Raw genomic sequence first — 22,241 nt, 5'->3', positions numbered from 1 at the left:
CGTACTCTTGATTATTAATCGTCTACGGAATATCGATGTAACGGAGAATAGAGAAGGATATTTTTCGATATACACCCTTCGGTCGTACTGCGATCTGATTGGCGTTTTGTTTTTTTTTTTTTTTTTTCTTCATGCCATTGATTTTATCGGTGTGAGAGATCGCCCATTCGCTGACACGGAACATCGAACACCATACAACCGTAACAATGCGGAGTTGTAATCATTCCGAGCACGTGTCTCCAAGTCTTTGCATCGCCGTCTTCTCGGACGAACCGAGGGACGAACGAAATTAAATAAATTATAAAAATAAAATTGAAATAAAAAAGAATTGAATAAAACAGACGATGCAACGAGTGTAATGACAGCGTAACAGCGATAATGTAACCGAGTAGTTGGTTAGCTATGTGTCGGTGCAGATGAGTTTACGTTTTAATGTAAAGAATTGTACATGTAACCTATCTTTTGCTGCTGTTTCTACTGGTGCTGCTGCTTCAGCTTGCTAGAGATGTTTACAAAGTCGATTCTTTTCAACGCTGAAAGTGCATACCTTACACATGTAGAGAAGGAAAAGCTGCCATGATATGAACGCACACGCGACGGAGCACGGTTTTCCTCATTGTTTATATTTAAAGTCCCTTCATACACCGGCGAGGATAGTGCATAATTATTGATAATTTTTGTTGACTCGTCATCGCCATTATTATTGTAGGAAAATTATGCCGACTGTACGCGTATTCGTTAACGAAGAAATCAGATACAATGTACCACGTGTACGATAATTGCAGTTTCGTTCGTACAGGAGAAATGAATCTAAATCACGCTGCGTAAAAAAGAGTTGTTTTGAGTCTCGAGAGAAGTCACGGTCGCGGGTGTCGAAGTCGTACGATTATGTTGGATCTAGTTACCTGACAATGAGTTTGTACTCCAATCTACCTTGGAATAATTAACTCGAAACGGTCCGTGAAATATATTTTCCGCTGAAATTATACCACTGTGGTTTGCGTTTATGTGGCAAGGTGCGATTACACGTTTTCGAACAGAGGCAGAGAAGAGAAATAAAGTCCTTTGCTCCTTTCGCACGATTCTCGTGCGGATGGTTACGGCGTGGTGGTGGTGGTAACGGAGACGGTGCTACTGCTCTCCTCTTGGCGGACGTCTAAACTTTAACATGACATTGTACAGTCAAAAGTGTAAAATCCACCTAATGCCTTCGACCTTGTATACCTGCCCACAAACCGGATATCGTACCCGGTCCGTTCTATCCTTTCAACTTCTTATTTTATGCCGTGTTCGTTGGATCATTGTTTCTAAGGTCAGGCTTAAGTCGATCCAAAAACTTTCAGAAAACACATCTGCTTGTTTTAATTTTCTTCGTCTCTCTTTCACCTTTTATCAACGGCGAGCGGAATTCTCGGTCAAAAAGTTGCGGGGGCAGAGAATTGTGTGGAATATAGCGTGTAATTTTCTAGTTTTATCAGACTCACCGGCAATCTCGGTTACCCGTATGCAAAGATATCCGCACCGTATTCAAACGCGTTATAAATCATTGAAACTCTCGCACGTTATTATTGTTCTCAGAGGAAAATAAAATCTATCGAATCAACGATGTACTGTTTCGTTTTACGTGCGTGTGTGTGTGTGGTTGTTTTTTTTTCCCGAAAGAATACTCGGTTTTCGAAATTAGAGGATAGATCAGAACTGTATTCGCGAGGCGTATTTTCGCGGAAACTTTCTAGTAGCAGATGCTAGTTCTTATCCATTTCGAAAGCGGAAGTATTTTACGCGATGATTTGCCGCCTATAACAACTTTTGATAACCATACTATAAAATAGTTTCGCGGACGATCGGTGATTATGCAATCGTTTCACGCAACACACTCTATTACGTATCTCTAACGCGTCGTACCTTGCGTTCCTTCGCAAAAATTGGAGCTTGGAAATTGGAAACTTTGAGCGGTTCTTCTAAGCTACTCTACACTCTTCGCGGTTTTTTCTCCTTCGCCGTTAAGATCAAAGGTGGCGTCGAGCTTGGGTCTTAAGATTCTTCGTTAGTCTGTATTGTTTCGTTCGAACAACGGCCAAGTCGCTTTTTCAAGTTTTTCGCGCCCACGGTGTCGCATCTTTATTTTTTAAATGTTTACGCTCGCGTCGGAATGTTACGCAGCGATGCTTTCATACCTACGTGTGCGTGACAACGCAGGGCGGAAAAAGACACCTGAGCAGAACCTCGAGTGAAATGGAAAACGCTTCATCTTCCTTGTTCGAAGTGTGTATTGCGCGTCTAGTGGTAATTCAATATGCTCATTCGCCTACAGCGAGGTCGCTCTTGGTACGTAGGGGAATTTTGAATAAAAATCAACCACCAGCTGTAACAATGTCTCGGAATATCGATTCGCATGAGTCATTTCATCTTCCCATGGCTCAGAGGTCCAGGGCCGGCGCTACGATAGGCGGATCCCACTTTTAAGTTATTCAATTTCATTGCAGACGTTGTTTCCTGCACGTGAAATGATAATGCAGAGCGAAATAATTTAGAGTTCGTCCGATCGACCGGTCACCTCTTTTTCTATCATAATTGATCTGACCGTGGTCAATCTATATTCGAACAGGATAGTGCCGTTTAGCGTCTGTCACACGTCTCAACGCTACGAGTCTCGGATTTCGACATGAGACGCATGGAAATCGACGGCGATGCAAATTCACCCGATAAGGGCGTCACGCCGATTCAATTCCAATTCAATTCCATGGATACCGAATCGAAATGTTATCACGAAAAAAGGATCCGCTTGGTCGATTGAATAATTTGACACATCCTCACCAGTCGCGAATCAATCTAATGATGAAACGTGGTTTAGCGCGATCAATGCAATGAAAAATAAATATGAAACCCCGGCAGGGGGTGGTGGTGGGGGGATAACAATTCGAACAATATGGAATGGATATCGTGGTCTGCGAGAGTCTGAATTCTTTTGTTTCGTACATTTTAATTAGTTTGGTAAAGAAAGATACTTATGAGAAAATAATTGCCACTTATTACATTACGCAGGTATAGGTAGAAATTGTTTCGCGATGAAATACGTAACAGGTCTGACAATCGAGAGGGACCAATTACGTATGACTATGAAACTATACTTTTTGAGGAAATAAAGGTGGAAAATATGAAATTAAAATGGTAATTGAAAGATTTGAGGTTACCGTTCAAGTTATGCCAGAAGGTGTATAATTTTATATGTATTTATTTATATATATATATATTTTTTCCTTTCCTCCCTTTGAACTCCCATATTTCTGAACTCTTCTGCACGCAACGCTAACGTGTAACGTTTGCGAGCTAGCATGTTGAATAATCTCTTAACGTACCGCACATTGAATTCCTGCACCTTTTGCGAATCGTGTTGCTGCCGAGTTAGCTTTTATTTTCATTGCATTTACATACGTAGACGCGGTTTTCGTCAAAGAAAAGAAGTAAAGTAACGTAACATAAAGTAAGGAAAAGAAAGGAAAAAGAAAATCCGTTTCGTTTTTAACTGCAATTTCAGTGCGAAAGCCGCGGGGCGTTTTCTGCCTAATTTGCATGAGCTTTGTTCAGTCGTACCTTTCAACGCCTCGGAGTTTGGGGTGCGTTGTACAGAAAAATGAAATTGAAAATGAAAAAGAAAAAAGAAGCTCATCAAACCGCTTTTCTCTGGACCCCCTCCCCATCCGTCCCCTGAGCCGTTCGTGCGCACTCTTCTATCAGTCACAACCTCTGAAACTCGTATACGATATCCAATTTTTGTTGCATATTTCATATGGTCTGCTCCGATATTTTTATATTTTTATATTTTCCACCCGAGGGTCGCGTTCGAGGCGTGCTTTCATTAGACTCGATGTAAGCGGTGTTTAAAAAGTAATTACCATTTTGCGTCGGTGTATCAGATGACACAACTTTCCACGCGTGACTTGTTTCTTGTTATTTATATATTTCTTTCCTAACGTATCTGCTTCGTTGAATAATTTTGCTTAATCTTTGCGGGGTAACCGACAACAGATGTTCCATGGGCGAGTAAAAGTCAGCTGCACACGGACGTATTATATTTTTAAACTTATTATAATATGAATCGGAGGCGTGGATTACCTGCGACGCGCACGTGAACTTTGAAAATTGAACCGAAGGAGCGCAGCGTCATAAATTCGATCAATCCAAGGTGATATCCTTCACCACGTGTATACGTATACCCGCTCTTCGCTAGTTCCGAGGGTCGATTATTTTTATTTTATTTATTTAGTTATTTATTTTTTCAACCATCGCACCGTACGGGATCTGCAGCCCATGCGCACGATGTCACATTTAGGTCAGTGAGATAACTTTAGAAAAACGACAATTGAATCTTCCACAACGATTTTCGTTATATCGTTAACTTTATCATCTGGTTATTACCTACGCTACTTTTCAAACCTCTTCATTATAATATCGTCAAGGAATTCTTGATATCAACGTTTTCTCAATGATTACAATTCACAGATCATCTCGAGGAATGTTGAAGTTTTATTTTTTCAAATATTTCCCCCACTGCAAATCAATTGTAATTATGTAATTTGAAATTTTTAGCAACATAAACATATTGCTGTACACATCGTTCAACATTTTCATCGCCCTAAGTTCACCTTGTATACAGAATATTCTCAAAAATTTTCAATTCACAGATTATTTGAAAACCAACGTTATTTTCTCGTTACATGATCGCGGGGTGAGTTTCTATTAGTTGAAATTTTACAACGCTGGTAATTGTTCGCCGTTGACGGAGTAACTTTATTATAAAAAAAAAAAAACCGAGTAAAATACAAGGGATAAAAACGGAGGCGATTCTTCGTCGCGCTTGTATTCGTCATGCCGCGTACCAGCGCTGCATTCTCGCTTGGATAATCTCCGCTCCGAAAATAAAGAAAAACCGATACGGGAAGAAACATTGGAAAAAAAGCCTCATGCGGACCGCGTATGCATACCTATATATGTATAGTAAAATTCTGCAGCGAGTTCGAGTATAGCATGAATCCGCACACATGTGGCCGTTGCACATCATCCCCCTGTAGCGTACGACACGTACGTTTGTCGCAGACCGAAGTCCCGCCGCGTCTCTCCCTCTCCCGCTCCAAAATCTGTTGCAGCCCGTAGGGTGCAGTACTCCGGCTTCCGAAGACGGTAGCCGTATGTACAAAACCCAGATCGCATTATACGTACGTATACTACGTGTATCCGCACCTTATCGGATGCGGTAAAATTATATCGCTCTAGGGGAGGAAAAAATAGGCGAACGCAACTGATCACCTCGATGATTTTATTTATTTTTTTTTATTTTATTATTTTTTTATTTTTTTAATCCTCTTACCGAGCGGGCGATCCGAACGTTTCCCGATAATTTGTTAGCCCCGTGGCGATACGAGAGAGAGAAAAAAAAACCATTGGATCAGTTTCAAAGCGTTTTTACTTTTTACTATTCGTTCGTTTTTTTGGGCGTTCTCAGGTCATCGGTCAGCCGTCCGTTGGTTTTTGGTAAAAATTCAAAAACCGACGCCCAAACTCCGATGTATCTCTGATCGTCGATTTTTTCAACGTATAAACACGATGTCTCCGCGTTGGAAACATTCAATATTATATTATCATTCGACGGATACGATAAGCCGGCAATGAGGATGATTTATCGGTTCTCCGAAACCACCCCAGTGAAAATGCCGGTGTGCTCTATCTATAATACCTAGGCACATACGAAACCTCGGAGCTTTTGTTGCTAGGAGAGAAACGCCTGCGCCCTCGTCCAAGTTTTTCGAGCCCTTTTTTTTCGAACCCTGTATTTATCGAGTTGACAATAAAATGATTCGCCACGTTTGTATGCGTGTAACGAATATATGAAATTTCGCAGCCGGCTTGCTTTATCCTATTGTGAATTAAATTATTATTATTATTATTATTATTATTATTATTATTATTATTATTATTATTATTATTATTATTATTATTATTGTTATTATTGTTATTATTATTATTGTTATTATTGTTATTGTTGTTATTATTATTATTATTATTATTATTATTATTATTATTATTATTATTATTATTATTATTATTATTATTATTATTATTATCATTATTCTCCCTTCTAATGAGTCTGGTTCGCAGTTTTACCTGAATATTTATCTACACGCTTCAGGTATATCGTAATCATTTTTCATACGAAGGATGTATATCGCGTTTCACGTAGTTTTAAAAAATGATAATAATGAAAAAAAAAAAAAATCATAGGATTATAGAAATGATATGCATTTCTACGTATAATAAGCGTAGAAAGTTACGCTTTATATTTTGTATTTTACACGTACTACCGGTAAAAGTTCATCGCTAAAACTTTGCCGCGAAATATCAGCTCGTTACGTTCGATGCCGATGAGCAGTTATCGTTATACGGTTACTTCTCGGGATATTGTGTGTCATTGTCCGTTGGAAATGTTGCTGGTTACTTTTGGTGCTGCTTTTGCTGTTGCTTTTGCTTTTGCCGCTGCGGGTACTTCGTAATACACATGCATGTACGGGTGAAGGTAATGGTACCGCTGATGAGACGCGATGCGATTCCGCCGACTGTACATATTATACATTTATACATACATATACATGCAATACTCGGGCAACCGGTTACACCTTGAGCTTACACCGCAACCGTAATGACCATATCTAGACGCGATTTTGTTTAAGTTCCCATTTAATGATCCCCACGTTATCTCGCGAAACGTATTCCGATTCATAATAATGCCAGTATATATATAATCGCCAATCGCGCGGTTAATAGTTGGGAAATATTGAGGAATTATTGGTAGGTAGGATGTATTTCGTTTCTCAATACTCCCAGATTATCGATCGGATTAGGAGTAATTAAGAAGTAAGGAAAAAAAATCAACAAAACAAAAGGGGGATGATTCCAATGAAAATTAAAGGGGAGAAGATTTAAATATATGAAAGAGAAGGAGATCGTTACCGTGAACCCGATTCTATAGAATTGAATTGCAGATTCCGTGAACGCCATTGGAAAGCCTAAATATTCTAAAATCAGTGTCGACGATCATCCCGTTCCGTTATTTCTTCTTTTATTTCGGAAACCTTCATGAAAAACAAACGAATGAACGAGTAATCGAGACTAATTCAAAGAAATTGTATAATTCGGTTTACGCAGGAGCAATTGATTCGCACGTTCGACTTATCACAGAAATGAGTATTCCGATAGTGGAAATATTAACGATTTCATTTGAACATATGATTCTGATTTCCTATAATGTTCGTACACGAAGAATTTTTTTTATCGAGTAGAAATATTTTATAAATATTGCTATCGCGTCGCCGCTCGCTCCGCGCTTCCAGAATACGACTTTTACGTAGATGCATACGTGAAGCGTAATATTCAATACGCGTACCTTGGCGTATTTCATTTATTTATTAAAAACCGAGCACATACGTGCGAGTACGTACATAGAAAATTAATAATTACTCCAGGCTAACGTCGCATCACATAACGATGTTTGTGCCGTTAATCGATTGATGAATGTAATTAAGTATACGACACTGAGATTTTACTTTATGCACCGTGTGAAATTAATCTGTAATATCATAAAAGATTCATCACCCTTCGAATACGTGGCACGAATCACGCTCTCGAAAAAGTTGGTATTAAACTGTAGCCTGCAGTTTTTTCACCAGTGTTTAGTTTATATCTTCAAAAACGATTATGCGTTGAATTTATTTGTTTCGCCTTTTTTTTTTTGTTGTTTTTTTTTTTTTTTTTTGAGTTCCACATCCACATCTCGGTAATAATTCCGTCGATCCGTACAGATTGTTTGGTGATAATCGACGCGACGTTTGTACGAGGCGCGGGGAGGGCGAATTTGAAAGTATACGACCGATTAATTTTCGTTAAACAATGGAACACCGTGAGCACGATTCACTTCACCGTTCGGTGTAGGTACGTACGTACGTACGTACGTCCCGAATTCACGATAAGGAGGTTCTATCGGCGCCGCTCCAGGTGCGAAAAGAAAAGGGGGCGGAAGGCGGGTTATACGCTGCACCTTTCTGGTTGAAATCGGTCCCGAAACACGCCGCTTGTCCGAGGGAGTTTCGCGGCTGGGGGGGGGGGACTGACCGTGACCCGTGGGCGCGTGGGGAGGGGTCGCTGCCCCACAGGCGTTATAGGTGCATGCGACTAAGGCTCTAGAGACAGTCTAGCGGCAGCGGAATCGCGGACTTTGCTCTCTCGGTTCTTCCTCTGCTTTAGGTTAGAATCTCATCTCTCTCTTTGTACATGTATACATCCATCGGTAGGTATGCATCGACGCGAAGCGCGGTCGATAGGTGAGCGAGGTATCTTGTTCCCCCGTCCCCGCCAACCTTGCCCTGGACTTGACTTGACTCGAGTTGACTTGACGTAATGCGAGGTTACGTGACTCGTACTTTGTTCTTAATTCTGGGATGGAGGGGGGGGGGCGGGGGTCGGTGATTATTTATTTATTTATTTTTTTTTTTCATTATTTTTATTTGCCCTGCGAATGCCGCAATCGGGGCGAAAATGAAAATAAATGAAACTGAAAAACAATGGGATGACGTTACGGTACGTCGATGCGTGCAAGAAATTATCGTTTCTCTGTTGCCGGATTCGTTGAATGTGCGAATATTTTCGATTATACTAAAGGTACACGTGTTTCATTGGACACCTTACAGACGATTATCCTCCTCGTAATGTTATGCACTTCGTCATTTTTCGCCTTCGACTTCGTATACCTGCATTGCGATAAAATGAAAAGATATCACCGTTTAGATGGAAATCGATGCACAGTCAGCGTAGCTGCTTTATCTCTGCGTATCAAAAACAGTCGATCGATTCAACAATTGATAATGAAAAACTGCGGCCTGACTTTCTTTCGTGCAAAAATATCAATAGTGACACGTAATGAAAATCACAGGGGTGTCTGACCGATGACCTGATCATGTACTTTTGGTGATTGATTAATTCCAATCATATCGTTACGTTAGTTCGATTGTTTATTTATTTATTTATTGATTTTTTGTCGTCACGATTTCGAATGATTAATTTGACTCGATTACAAGATGAGAGAAAAAAATGATTTGACGTCGTTACTGGAATTAATCTTCGCTGTGCGTGTTTTGAAAAGCTGTGAAAATATCAATCAATTTCAAAATCATAGATTACCCGCTTCACACGAGGCATCCATCGAATTCTATCACGTGGTCTATCGCCATTCGAGAACGGACGATCGCGGATTGATCTTGTGGGTTTGCGGTTTGTCTTTACCGGGCTATCGTCCGTTACCTCGAATCGAGCGTCATCCCTGTACGCATCGCTCTTTTCAATTTTCATATCTCTTTTTATTTCTTCTCAATCGAAATCGGTCGATGTTCGTGTCGCGTCGCGCACCTCAACAGGTAGTCAATTATGTGCTATTTTATTCGCGCCATATAACACATACCTCCCTCGCAGCTCGAATCTGTAATCGAATTTCATTCGAACGATCTCCATTGATTATTGCGCTGCAACTTTCCTCGGTTACGAAGACCGGTATTGCATCGTGGCGTTACTTCGTCGACGCTTCTCCATAGCCATGGCCTCCGATTTTTTTCGAATTTTAGGTGGGAAATTAGAAAACATCGTTAAACAACCGGCGACAGCAAATCTCCGCATAGGCGACTCGGAAACATGTGCGATGAACAATGTGTCAACTCCTCGCTGGATCATCTGAACTGTTGAATCGAAATGCGTTTTCTCGATAATTGTTTTTTTTTTTTTTTTTTTTTTTTTTTCAACATCATTCTTGATTTTACAGCAATAAATTTGGCGTAAATCGCGTTTTTGGCTCCCAACTGCTACCGGCAATGGAAAAATCGAGAGAAAAACACTCGACTATGTTACCTCGAGAAACACATATCACATATTGCTAAATTTCGGGACTTACGAGGAATTAATCTATCACGGTATTTCGATATCATTGTGAAATAATTCGAGGCATTGTTCGTGCAATGATCGACGCGCCCTAAATTTCATTCATACTTTGCCTCAATACAGCTGATTCGCGAGACATTCGTCGTTTCGTAACAATATATACCAACAATTAATCAATCGGTATAATTTTCACGTTCACGTGTAACATTAACGATGACAATTACAAATATTGAATTTATTTTTCACGCGAATTATACTTTTTTTTTTTTATTTCTTACAGATCGCACCCTCGGCAAAAAAACTTTGGGGCGTAGACGAAGGCGGTTCCAAAGATGATGGGGGTGTTAAAGGTGGTGGGATACTTCACTTGGGAGATCACCAGATGTGGCGGGATTCTACGTGGAGTACGTCAGGTGAATATAATTGAGACACCTATTACGTAAAAAATAGTAGCAGAGAAAATCAAAAATAAGAAAATCGAATACGATCAACTTTCAGTTTCCTCTGCGATGATTTTCGCGCAAAAATTTCTACTCGTTTTGTATTTCAGTTATTTTTAAATTTTCCATTCGAAGCCGACATTGATTTCTCAAGTATGTATCTATAATTAAACGGTTCTTGACCTGCGATAAAAGTTTCGTCGATCGCTTATCACTGTCTTGTTACCAATATTATCATTGTTGTTATTGTTATTATTATTTTTAATCTCGACTCATCTTTATTCCGTTGATCCAGTTCACTTTGAAATCTGATTAACAGCTGTTATCTAGATGCCTACGATTTATTTCTGCGATGTAGTTACACACGAGGATGGAGGGAGTAAAATATAGGGTTTTGAAAAATGGTATCAGTTGCTTTTTTTAATCAGCACGCTTCGATCTATAATTATGAGTGAAAAGTTACGAAAGTCCGTTTGAGCTGATCTTGGCCGACCCATTCAATTTCAGAGTGAATTTCGGTGAACGATATTGCGCGTCCCTATCTTTTTCACTGGATTATCAATACTCGATATTTAATTAATGTCATATCCCTTGTTCCCCCACATTTCTGACCCTCTTTTCGTTTGTATCACAGATAACACACGAACTCTCGCAACCAATTATAGGATTTCTGTTTCATTCTTAGATCAAGTTACGTGTACTAGATATACCAAATGAATCGAGTTTTGGTTTACGTGCGATCAAAATTCAGCCCAAGAGTTTTCTGTTTTTTTTTTTTCCTCCTCTTTCAATAACCACGTCGAAGTAATTTAGATATCGATGTCATCGACACGAGCAAAAGTTCCGAAAATATTGGCAACGAACGGGGGCGGAACGAGGTGGGCGAATTTTTTTTTTGTTCTACTTCTCTTCGATCGTTATTGATAATTAACTCATACTCTTCTTCATTTTATCTCTTTCCTTTTTGCATCAATTTTTTTTTACCTTCGGAAGAAAATAATGAAATTTTTACTTATGAATTTGTTTGCTGTCAATATTTATTTCTTGTTTCTTCTACAGCTAGTTTCATAAAATAGAAAAGGTTTTATCTACCGAATTGTTAAATTTAATCGACTTTTTTCGACAATCGATTGAGACTGGAGTAGGAGAAGAAAAGCACAATACTTCAGTTTTCTGATACCGTGCATAGTCGAACGTTTTTGGAGAACCGGAAAAATTTTCAGGTAATTTTTAAGTGCACCGTTGGAGAGTTCGATTGGATCAGTGATGGAGAGAGAGAGAGAGAGTATTTCTTATCAATAAATACGCGGAAATCATGAACTTGAACGTTTACATCGACACGCTTCAAGAACATCATTATTTACTTGAGATAACTTTGAAGTGAAATTCAAGTATGACGATCCGGCTACTTCGAGTTCAGATAAATCCAACCGCTGCAGAAGTTTGTTTAGTAGCGTTAACGAAATATGGATATACCTGAACTTATTTCACGTCGTATAGACGACAGATGACGGATTAAAATTAAATGAACGAAAAGTCAAAGTTTAAAACCTTTTATGGGAATCGTGAATCACAAGAGGAGACAGTCGGCGGATTCAATTTTATTTTTTGTATTCAGATATGTTTGAGAGGAAAAGAATAGAAAAAAAAAAAAAATGAGAAAAACTCGCCTTCGTAAAACATCTATTTAATTAACGAAAGCGATTCAGTCTAGCGAGACAACGAACGACAAACTATACAGCGATGACTGCAGGTTGTATAGTTCGTGGTTTATTCATTTTTTTTCCTCACATTTTATTTTTATCTTTTTCATTTTTTTTTTCACCATGCAGACTAGTGGTGAACTCGTACGGAAATTCGTATTAAAATTGTGAAAATGTTGGGCTAGGTCGTGGCAGGTGAAACGTCAGGTATGATATAATGAGTCTAGTTTGTAACACACGTGTCCAACGGGGTGAGTCGACTGCGTCTAGAAATGTGTTTTCGTCATTTAAAAAATACCGTTTACCGTACAGACAAGTTTTCTTTATTTTTTGCCTTTCTTCTTGTCTTTTCGACGCCCTTTTCACTTTATAAAATTCGTTGGAATCGTTCGCAGGTATGAGGGCGAACTTTCGACTCAATTTTTATGTTTTATTTCGTTGCATAATGAAATTTGGATAATCTACATCTCGCGGTTCGATCGAAACCGCATAAATACACCTATTTACAATAATGTATGCGAATGAAAGGGATCACATGTTCGAAAAACGGGTTTGATCTGATTTGATTCACAAAAATCTTGAGATTGTACGGCGAGATCACACCTTTGCGTATGTGCGTACAGAAGGAATACCCTACCCTAATTTCTACTACCACAATAAATTCCATTCCGGTATGAAATAAAGTAACGTGCGGCAAAAACACACGACACACCGGTCAAACCGACCGTAATATCGTTCGTTTGGTCGTTGGCTCGCCATATTTTACTAGGTGGCCTGTCTAATGGTGTATCGCTACCTATATACCTTATGTAAACGTATATCGATATATTCCACGTATATAGGTACACCTATAACGTACAATACAGATATACCGTCATCCGCAAAGGTGAGAGCAGCGCGTAGGCGAGTTCCGATTCCTGGGTTCTGGGGATGGGTGCAACGCGGCTGTTGCCATGGCGACAGACGCTTGTTAGCAGCAGCGTCGGAGGTGAAGAGACGTAGGGAAAAGTGGGGGCAACGTCCCGCCGCCTACCAGGAACGACCACCCACGATTGGGGCCACTGGGGTTTCGTTTTTAGCGATTCGAATTTATTATTTACCCCTTAATTCGCCGATGACGAAGATCGAGTCTCTTTCCGTCTCGAAATGATCGATCCGTGAGTCCTGTGAAAAAGATTCCGATTAGCTGAAGCGGTCTTCGAGGGTCTTCGTTTTTTTTTTTTTTTTTCTCAAGCTGATTTTGTCGCTGCGAGAAACAATAGTGACTTTGTGACGTCAGCGGAGTTTCCACTTTTGGTACCTGTATTTGAAACTTGAGGGTGAACGGGTTTTCCATTTTTCAAATTCCATTTGTTTTGTTACAGACAATGCCGTCTCACAACCGATCTCGATGGGGACCGGAAGACGAGTTGGTGTTGGGACCGGCTACCACCATCAGACTTCAGAAGTTGGGGCGGTTCTCAGTCCCAGGAGCAGGTTTGTACATATTATATTGTATTCATGTACAGTTCAAACGTCAATCTCCCCCTTAAAATTTCTGACGTACAAAACGCCTGCATTGCAATCTTTGAAGCATTTTTAGCAACTGAAATGCTCGTTTATGTTCAAAAAGAAAATTAAGAAAGTCTCTCTCATCGTGATTCGAACTTCTGTCGATCCGAGATGATTATCCAGCTTGATATCCGATCTCTTCGAATTCCGTGTTAACAGTGGTTATCGCGGGATTGAAGAGTTCGGTTGACGAAAATCGATTGTAATACTAAAAACATTTATCCCAGTGTAGATAGGTATCTGTGCGAGTCGAGATGATTATTTATGTGATTTATGGGTCTCATTGAAGTGGGCTATTTTTCAGCGAAACTGGTGGTCTCGGTGTCAAAATGGTGGAATACGTTTTAGGATCAAGCCCCACAACCCCTAAGGATTTGGAACCTCGGATGGGAGCACTAAGATTGGTGAGATGAAATTGTTTTCGTTATTTCGATTGAAAATTAAAAATTCAACGAAAAAGAACTCCTTCTCCTTTTTTCCGGTACACCTGGAACAAAAATAAATCGCAGATTCTGACCAAATCGTCTTCTAATTGACTTACTAAATATGATTTACGTAATCTCACGTCTTATTTGTTAATTAAAAGTGAAGCCACTCGGGTGGATTGTGCATGTACATCTCTCGTAACGTCCGCCACGCGAAGCGGTCCGTAAAAACCTTGAAAAATTGTTGGCGATTCCGTAACCGTAACCTGTATATAGTTTACCTATTTTTGATCTGGGTTTACTGACTTTGTGATTTTCCATTTTACGGATCATACTCACTGAACTCACGCTGGTTTGTTTCCTTTTCCGTTCGTCACGTAGAACGCAGACGGAGACAAGAAGGAGAAAGAGAAGGGTTCCGCGAGCCCCTTCGATGGTTCTAAGGACGACAACGGGCCCCAGGGCAACGGACTGGGCCCACAGAATGGCCTTGACGATGACAAAGGATTTAAGTAAGTTGCGATTTAATCCTTCGACATCCTATTACGGGATTCGTTTCGACGCAGTTCGATTATTATTTGGATTTATATTATCGCGCGACAGTCCTCGCAGGAAATTGACGAAATACCTCAAAGTCAGTTGGGGGCGTACAATCTTATGCGCGAAAATTCGTCACGATATTTTGCGCGTCGGGGTATAGAATCCCGCATCTGAATCAACAGACTCGAAAAAGAAGCTGATAAGAATTACGAGAAAACGGATTGCGACCCGTCCGATGGTGCCGATTTTGAAACGAACAGCGGAACGGAAAAAAAGGATGAAAAGGGGAAAAGTGTAGCAGATGCGACTCATTGAGTGTAAACGTAATAGAAGGTGATAGCTGTCAAGGGCGGGCAATAGCGTTCCACGCTGCCGATGACAGCGTGTATTGGAGTCCCCCGCGTCTTTCCCACTCGCTGTATTTCTCTTTTTTCGATTCACTTATTTATCTCGTTTTCGCCGCCGCTGGGTTCAACCGGCGCTTCGGAGCCTAGTCGCGGTTTCCGTTTCCATCTGGCGATCGTTCCGCGAAACCCATATCCCCGTTTTCATTCCGCGGCTAGCGGTAGCTGTTTTACCAAACTTGACTTCATCTTATCGGCAGCTGATATTCTCCGTGAAGGGCTCCTATCGTTTTTTTAATCGCTTCGATTATCATTGTCTACTGATATTGAATCAGAATTATAAATCACGTACTCGTTTTTCCCGAAGATTTCATAATGAAAATTTTGTCTTTTCGTTACTTTGAAAATTCAAAGTCGTCCTGCGGATATCAGAGAAGAGCCAGAAAATTTAATGATACACATACAGTTCCTTTGTTGCAACAACTTACCCTTAGCCAAAGGATTTTCATACGGTTGAAAATAGCCACTGTACGAATTTTCACTCAGCGATACAATTCGTGGGTTTTTCTCTTTCATCTTTACGCATTTTATTTATTTATTATTATATCCTTTTACCTTTCAATGGACCCCACCCACTTCAGTCTCATCTTCACGACGAGATATCAAAATAAGATTCACTTTCTCTCATTGGATCTTATCGATAAAATATCTGTGTATTGGAATCAATATTCTGTATACATATGTATATTACTCACACCTAATTCGAGAGCTAGAATCATTTTCAAACGTTAAAAACGTTTCTATTTGATGTTCAATCGAATTACTCGCATAATTCATTCGAATACCCCAAGTTCGATTTATAACTCCCGCTCGAAATATCCGCAGAGGATCGTCTGTGATCGTAAATATTCGTTTTTTCATCGTCATCGACATCCTAGAAAATTATAAAATCATTGTTGTGTTCGTAAAAGAATTTTCCAACTAATTTAATGCTCAAAAATTCATTCACTTAGATTACGAAGGCTTGGCCGTGTCTACGTTCGCAAAATTTTGTAATCAAACATCAACTGGAAACACCTCTCGTACGTACGACGGACTTTTATTAGACGGGATCTGCAGTTCTTTTTCTTTTTCGTCCTGTTTTTTCCGCTCATTTCATTACTCACGCTATATGGCTATAAAAGCATATAGTACCGTTCCGACCGTGAATTTGCATGCCATTAATGAACGAAGGCAATGATCGCACACGGACGTTCTTAATTAATTTTTCGATCGGGTTTTTTTTCATTTTTTTTTTTTTTCATTTTTTTTCGTATAAAAATATGTAGAATATTCCCGCTTCTTTCGAGATCTGGTTGAAGACGCGTATCATGTACTTACATAAATCTATACTCATAACATGCGGGGAATGAGAATAATTTTTATATAGCTCATTCAATTGCAATAATCTGATTAAGAGATATTTTGAGATTCTAATAACAGTTATTATTAATATTATTTCGTTCCGAATACGTTTTTTCGATAACAATTATTGACGGGATGAAAAATATGATCGTAATTCAGGGTGTTGTGTGCGCAAATATTTAGAGAGAGAGAGAGAGAGAGAGAGAGAGAGCGGGTAAAAAGTTTCTTGAGGCGCGAAGAAATTATTGTATCGATAGTTGGAGTCTGTTTTATTATTAATGATTCGGTGAGATTAAGTCGTAATCGTTAGCAGATATACGTATGCAGTTGTAACGCAGAGATAATGAATGTATAAAGTACATTTCGATACATTCTTACGTCCGCACGTGAATTGCGAATGTAATTCTCGTAGGTATTATAATATCTCTAAAAGAGAAAGCAGCCAAATTTCGCGGGTAAATACAAGTGAATATAAGCGAGAGAAAATTAAACGATTACAATGTTTCTAATATTAAGTGTTACGTGTAACTATTGGTTATATTGCATGCACATGCTATTTAACCGTTAACCTCCTCTCTCTACTGGAATCTTCATATCCAGCTAAAAAGTGTAGCGTGTGTTATCGACATCTGTGTACTTTGCGATATGTGTATAATGTGTGTATATATATATATGTGTGGGAACATATCGCGGTCGTTTATTCACCTTTTACCTACTGGCGCAGGGACAATTCCTGCGTTTTATACCTTTTTTTTTTGTTTTTTTTTTCATATTTATTTTGTTCTTGTCGTACATTGTTCAGAAAACTTTTAAATTTGGTTTGCATCGGGTCTGCGAGATTCGCCTTCGTTAATGCTCCTTTTTTCGTGTTGTATTTTATTTTATTTTATTTTCTTTCTTTTTTCCGCCCCTGCGCTACTGAGGTCGTTACACGCGCAAATTATAAACGAATAACGACCGCGGTCCCCGGTGCAAAATCGAGAGATTTTGTACATGATATTTCGTTGTTGTCGTCGTTTTTTTTTTTCTTTCTCTCGGTCTCTGCTCGTTTTCAACTTTTACTTTTTTCACATTTTCATTCCCTTTTGCGAGACCTTGACAGGGTCAAGCTTCTCTGCGGTTTTGGTTATTCTTTATTTCAGTTAACGTCGCGAGTTTTCCAGCTCAAGTTTTACCCCGAAACTTTGTCGATGTGGTAATACCGCGTTCGGATCAAATGTACACCTCTGAAATGTAAAATCTTTTTTGATTTGTACGGATTTACCGCTGCGGAATGAATTGAGTTCGTGTATATTTTTCTGAGGTATCGTCCAACGTGAGTTACAATTGTCTCCTCTCCCTTCATTTTCAAATACACTCCTCGTTTCACCTTTTGTCTCTTTTGCTTTCACATAAAATCTCTCTCATTTTCCTTCTACCCTGTCTCTGCCTTCTCTCTCGTCTCTCCAGGACTCCGCGGTATCTACGATGTCACAGCGAAAAAGTGAAAATACAAAAATAAAACCAAAATGTTGAGCGGAAATATCCGACATTCACATCATAGGTATAGGCATATATGCATAGTACATAATTGCGCGTTGGGTAGTACGAACCGCCTTGCGCTTTGTACTTTTTGTCTCCTTTTCAACGATCGTTTAATGAGAATTTCTAAACGCCGGAACGAGTCTCTTTAGAATTTAACGGATTTTCAGTTTTTACTTTTATTTCTCTCTTTATTTATGATAATTTTTTCCTTCTCTCGTCTTTAAGCTTTTTGGCAAATACGGTCTCTCTAGAGTAGACTTCACGTTCAGAGACACAAAGCAAATGTGTATCATTCGAAAGTTGAAACTTTAAAGAATGTTGAGTAAGTCAGTCAGTGAGTAAGTGAGTTGCCGTTTATATTGCTGCTGGTCTTCTTCCTACCTAGGTGGTAATAAAAGCTTACCGTTCTTCGCGCAGCCCTCGTCTGCACCTTACCCCGACCACGTTACCGTCAACTTTTATTCTTTTTTTTTTTGGAAACTCGTGTAGCGAAAGCCGGAATTCGTAACACGATATTCGTTTACTACGTTCGATTCCTCTATTTTCTCGGCTGAACCACAATCGATAATACCAATTAAACGAATGAAAAAAAAAAAGGAAAATTAATAAATAAATTATTTATTCAAATGAAACTGTTGGGGAAAACGTGATAGCGAGGACTCGTCTGACATTAGCTTACAAATGGCCGATGACAAAACGTAGAGGACCGAATGAAGGAGAGAAAAAAAATCACAAGATATGCACACGTCGCGAATGAGGATGAGTTAATGAATTAGTTCGTGGATTACCTACGTTACGCATCTACATCCAGCTATCATGCGATTGGATTATTCATTGCATCGTGTTGATGCGCGCTGCTTGTCCGTCAATTAAATTAAATTTGCTTACCAAACACGGTCTCGTGTCACACCGGAAATTAATTCATGTGGAGTACACACGTATTAGCCTCTGCGATGTGTACGGGAACCTTATGTATTCATTTGGTTAATTATTTAATTATTTTTCCAATTTTCTTTCTTACATCCAAGCCGATGAACTCGATTTCTCCACATTTTACTTCATAACTAATTAACGACGATAACAATTATAATTCAGATCAAGATTAGGTTTGACGCAATTGCGTTATACGATCTCTATAATACGTGTAATAATGTTCAGTGAGAAATTCATTTGCCATCAATTTTACGATTTTGAGATCGAGATGGTTTTTTTTTTCGGTTCATTAACAATGCTGATCACTGGTTCGACGATCTTGGTGAGTCTTAAAATATATTCTACCCATGCGGGAATGTTTTTTTTTGGTTGTTTTTTTTTTCCATAAAAAATGAATCGTGCGGAGTTTTCTTCGATAATTTCGTGGAAAACAAGGTTGAATAAAAGCGACGGGGGGTATATAGCTAAAAAACTCAAATATTGATGCCAAAGTTTCGTCGCCTTCTTTTCTTTCCCCCTCTTTCTCTCGCTCACACACTCAGTACTATCGATTTCAACGAATGTTATACATTTCCGCAGATTCCAGAAGACGTAGGTCGAACGTGGTTTCTTTTTTTTTTTTTTCTCTCTCTATTTTCTAATCGGATGTCGTGAACTAGCTCATATTTATAATTGTATTCCACCCTCCGGCTGTATCGTCTAATTCTAACAGCAATTTATCAAATTCATTTCGTTTCACTCCGAGCGAGACTCCGTGCATATAATAGAAAAACACGCGAACCTGTTAACGGGACACGTTATCCGTTCTTGTCAGACACACGTTGTAATATTGTGATTATGTTGAAAAAAAAAAAGGAGAACAGCAAAACAATAAAAAAAATCATACGTACAATCTCTCAGCAATGTCAGGGAGTGAAACGACTATCTGAATTGAAGAAAAAAGTAACGTAAAAATATTCTCTTTGAATTTTGTCTTACGAACGCACGTATCGACGATCAATAGTTCTAAAAAAACTGTCATTATCACCACACGTAATTATACATAGGTGGAGCGATACAAGTGATAAATATATAAGAAATTCTCATCGAATGGCGATCTGTTCGTGTAGCCAATTAATATCCAATCAAAAGTTTTTTCTGTATACGAGTCCGATTGAATGATTCTTTGTCACAAATTGCCCACAGAATACGGATGTCTGATGACTCGTAACGCGTCGGTGGCAAAAATCGTTTTTTGATTCATGTCCTCTGATTAGAAATATGGAATCACACGCGGCTTTCCGGATAAAAGCTCACCTCGATCTTGCGACGTTGGTATAACGCGTTTTTTTCATCTATATGAATACCTGAATACGTTTCTACTTTTTTCTCTAGCTGAAAATATTTTCAAGTAGGTACAACATAAACGCGGTTGGTGTGTTTTTACTTATTACCTCATTCACGTCAATCACCTTAATTATGCAAGGTAGAATAGAGAGGGAGAGAGAGAGAGAACTGAGACGAAAAAAGAGGAAAATAAAAATAGAAAGAAATGTGACGAAGAAGTGAGAGTGGGAGCGATGGGGTATAAAATAACGTGTGTATATATATATATATGAATAATGGTAAATCTCTAGGATTTATAGGCTCTAACCACAGTAACCCAGTGATCGATCGACACAAATTCTCTATTGCGTAACCTGTTCAATACCGATGCATGACGTCCCATGTAGGTATATATATATATGCATAACGTGGCTATACGTTATTACCGATATACGTATGTACAGTAAATTTCTCATACGCCACCCGTTGCCCGCAGAGGGGCCTTGCGGTGTGTGTGATCCGAGTATACAATGAAAAACAAAAAGAGAGAAACGGTATGACCTAAAATTCTCATCGTATGTTTTTTCTTTACCACTAGACGGCATTGCATAGGAATGATTTTTTGTGTTATAGATTTTCATTCTGATTTTTTGGTGAATTTTACATCCGAGACCATGAGAATGATCGCGCGTTTCCCACATGCGGTCGGCGGAAACCGTTTCGAGTCGCTCTCGAATGTCCTCAAAATTGACGATTAAGTTTTTATCGTTACCTCTGCTCTCAACGACGTATACAAGTACGCGTATACAGTGAGGAGAAAAATTTTTCACTCGAATCTAATTATACAAATGAAATTATATTTTTATCGATCGGAATCACGTTGCACGCCACCTGCGCGTTTTATCGTAAATAATTACCGATTGGAAATCAGGGTTGACGATTCGGTTTTCTTAGTCGTATTTTGCACTAACCACTCGATTGACTATTAGAGTAATTCTCACTCGAACCCAGTTATAAAACTCGAGAAATTTTCGTCGGTGAATTTTTCCCTTGCATTTCCTTCAACTTGAGTGAAATTTCAATTCTCAGATTCATTTCTGCAACGACTACATTTCCAGATTCACCATTGACATCGACGGTTGGTCCTTCTTCGCACGAGTGACGCCACAACTAATGGCTTTTCTTCATACCCGTTACCATCTTAATTCCGAATTTGCTCATTATTCGTCAGAATGACTGATTACTCATTTCGTCGTCGTTGTTATTACGTGCGCTTGAGTACATTTTACATTGTCGGTATCGATGTCCAGTTCGATCTACCGGTTGAAGAATATTTTGTATTAGCGGTGACCACGGAGCGTCTACCGTTGCGTAATTATAACCCGCAGTGTCGGCGAATTGGTTTTTTCTCCGGTGAGGCTGAATCAGAATTTTTCTTTTCTTCTCTTTTTTTTTTTTAACAGCTAAAACCAGATTGTTATCCGAATTGATTTATTCATTCGAACGAACACGTAAGATTCCATTCGGAATTGCGATGTGAACTGTATCGCGAAAAAGAAAACCAGAAAACACGTGACCTCAGAATAATGAAGAATGAAACCACTTTGCGCAGCGCGTGAGAACCTCTTTAGCCATGTTTGAAATGCATTTTCGCATTTTCGCATTATTTTTTTTTTTTTCTTTCTCTCTCTCTTTCTGAAATCTCTTATTCATACGAGAAAGGATATTCGCGGTTGGAAATTAACGTTTATATTTAAAATTGCCGCGGGTAATGTTAGCGTTTTAGATGGCTACCACTTTCGTTTCGTCTTCAGCAGCAAGTACGTTGTAGAGATTGGAGGTACGAAGAGTCATATATATATATATATATAGATATATATACATACAGTTGGCGAACGCTGGGAATACAAATCTGACAGCGTTTGTATACCTATAAGGTCCCTGACATTTATAATTGCGGGGTGGTCGACAAAAACGACGTCATGCACTATCTTAATATAGAAGTAATATCGACGCGAGCCTGGTTTCTTTTTTCTTTTTTTCTTTTTTTTTTCTTTTTACGGTATGAGGAGAAAATAAAAAGTGGAGAGAAAAAAT

At 39.1% G+C, this 22,241-nt stretch overlaps 1 protein-coding gene and 1 long non-coding RNA gene across 7 annotated transcripts in view; one reads left to right on the top strand and one right to left on the bottom strand.

Annotated features, from left to right (window-relative positions):
* The window catches only part of LOC105690577 (maternal protein pumilio), a 65,423-nt gene that overhangs the window by 6,077 nt on the left and 37,105 nt on the right, over nucleotides 1–22,241 (top strand). For 4 of the 6 annotated variants that reach the window (XM_048660139.1, XM_020855065.2, XM_048660137.1 and 1 more), the window contains 4 exons: nucleotides 10,256–10,388; nucleotides 13,483–13,594; nucleotides 13,959–14,073; nucleotides 14,476–14,606. In XM_048660139.1, coding sequence (XP_048516096.1) covers nucleotides 10,256–10,388; nucleotides 13,483–13,594; nucleotides 13,959–14,073; nucleotides 14,476–14,606 — 491 coding nt within the window. The remainder of the gene's footprint in view (nucleotides 1–10,255; nucleotides 10,389–13,482; nucleotides 13,595–13,958; nucleotides 14,074–14,475; nucleotides 14,607–22,241) is intronic. The other 2 variants (XM_012408492.3, XM_048660138.1) reach the window with 1 other exon arrangement.
* LOC125502220 lies at nucleotides 17,242–19,253 on the bottom strand. Its single transcript, XR_007280070.1, has 2 exons — nucleotides 18,310–19,253; nucleotides 17,242–17,844 (listed from the first exon to the last, which is right to left on the bottom strand). It is a non-coding gene; the product is annotated as an uncharacterized LOC125502220 (long non-coding RNA).

This window comes from Athalia rosae, chromosome 1 (genome assembly GCF_917208135.1).
Source record: "Athalia rosae chromosome 1, iyAthRosa1.1, whole genome shotgun sequence".
Lineage (NCBI taxonomy): Eukaryota > Metazoa > Arthropoda > Insecta > Hymenoptera > Athaliidae > Athalia > Athalia rosae.
The sequence above is the reverse complement of the archived record's forward strand: the minus strand, read 5'-3'. Positions and strand labels throughout refer to the sequence as shown.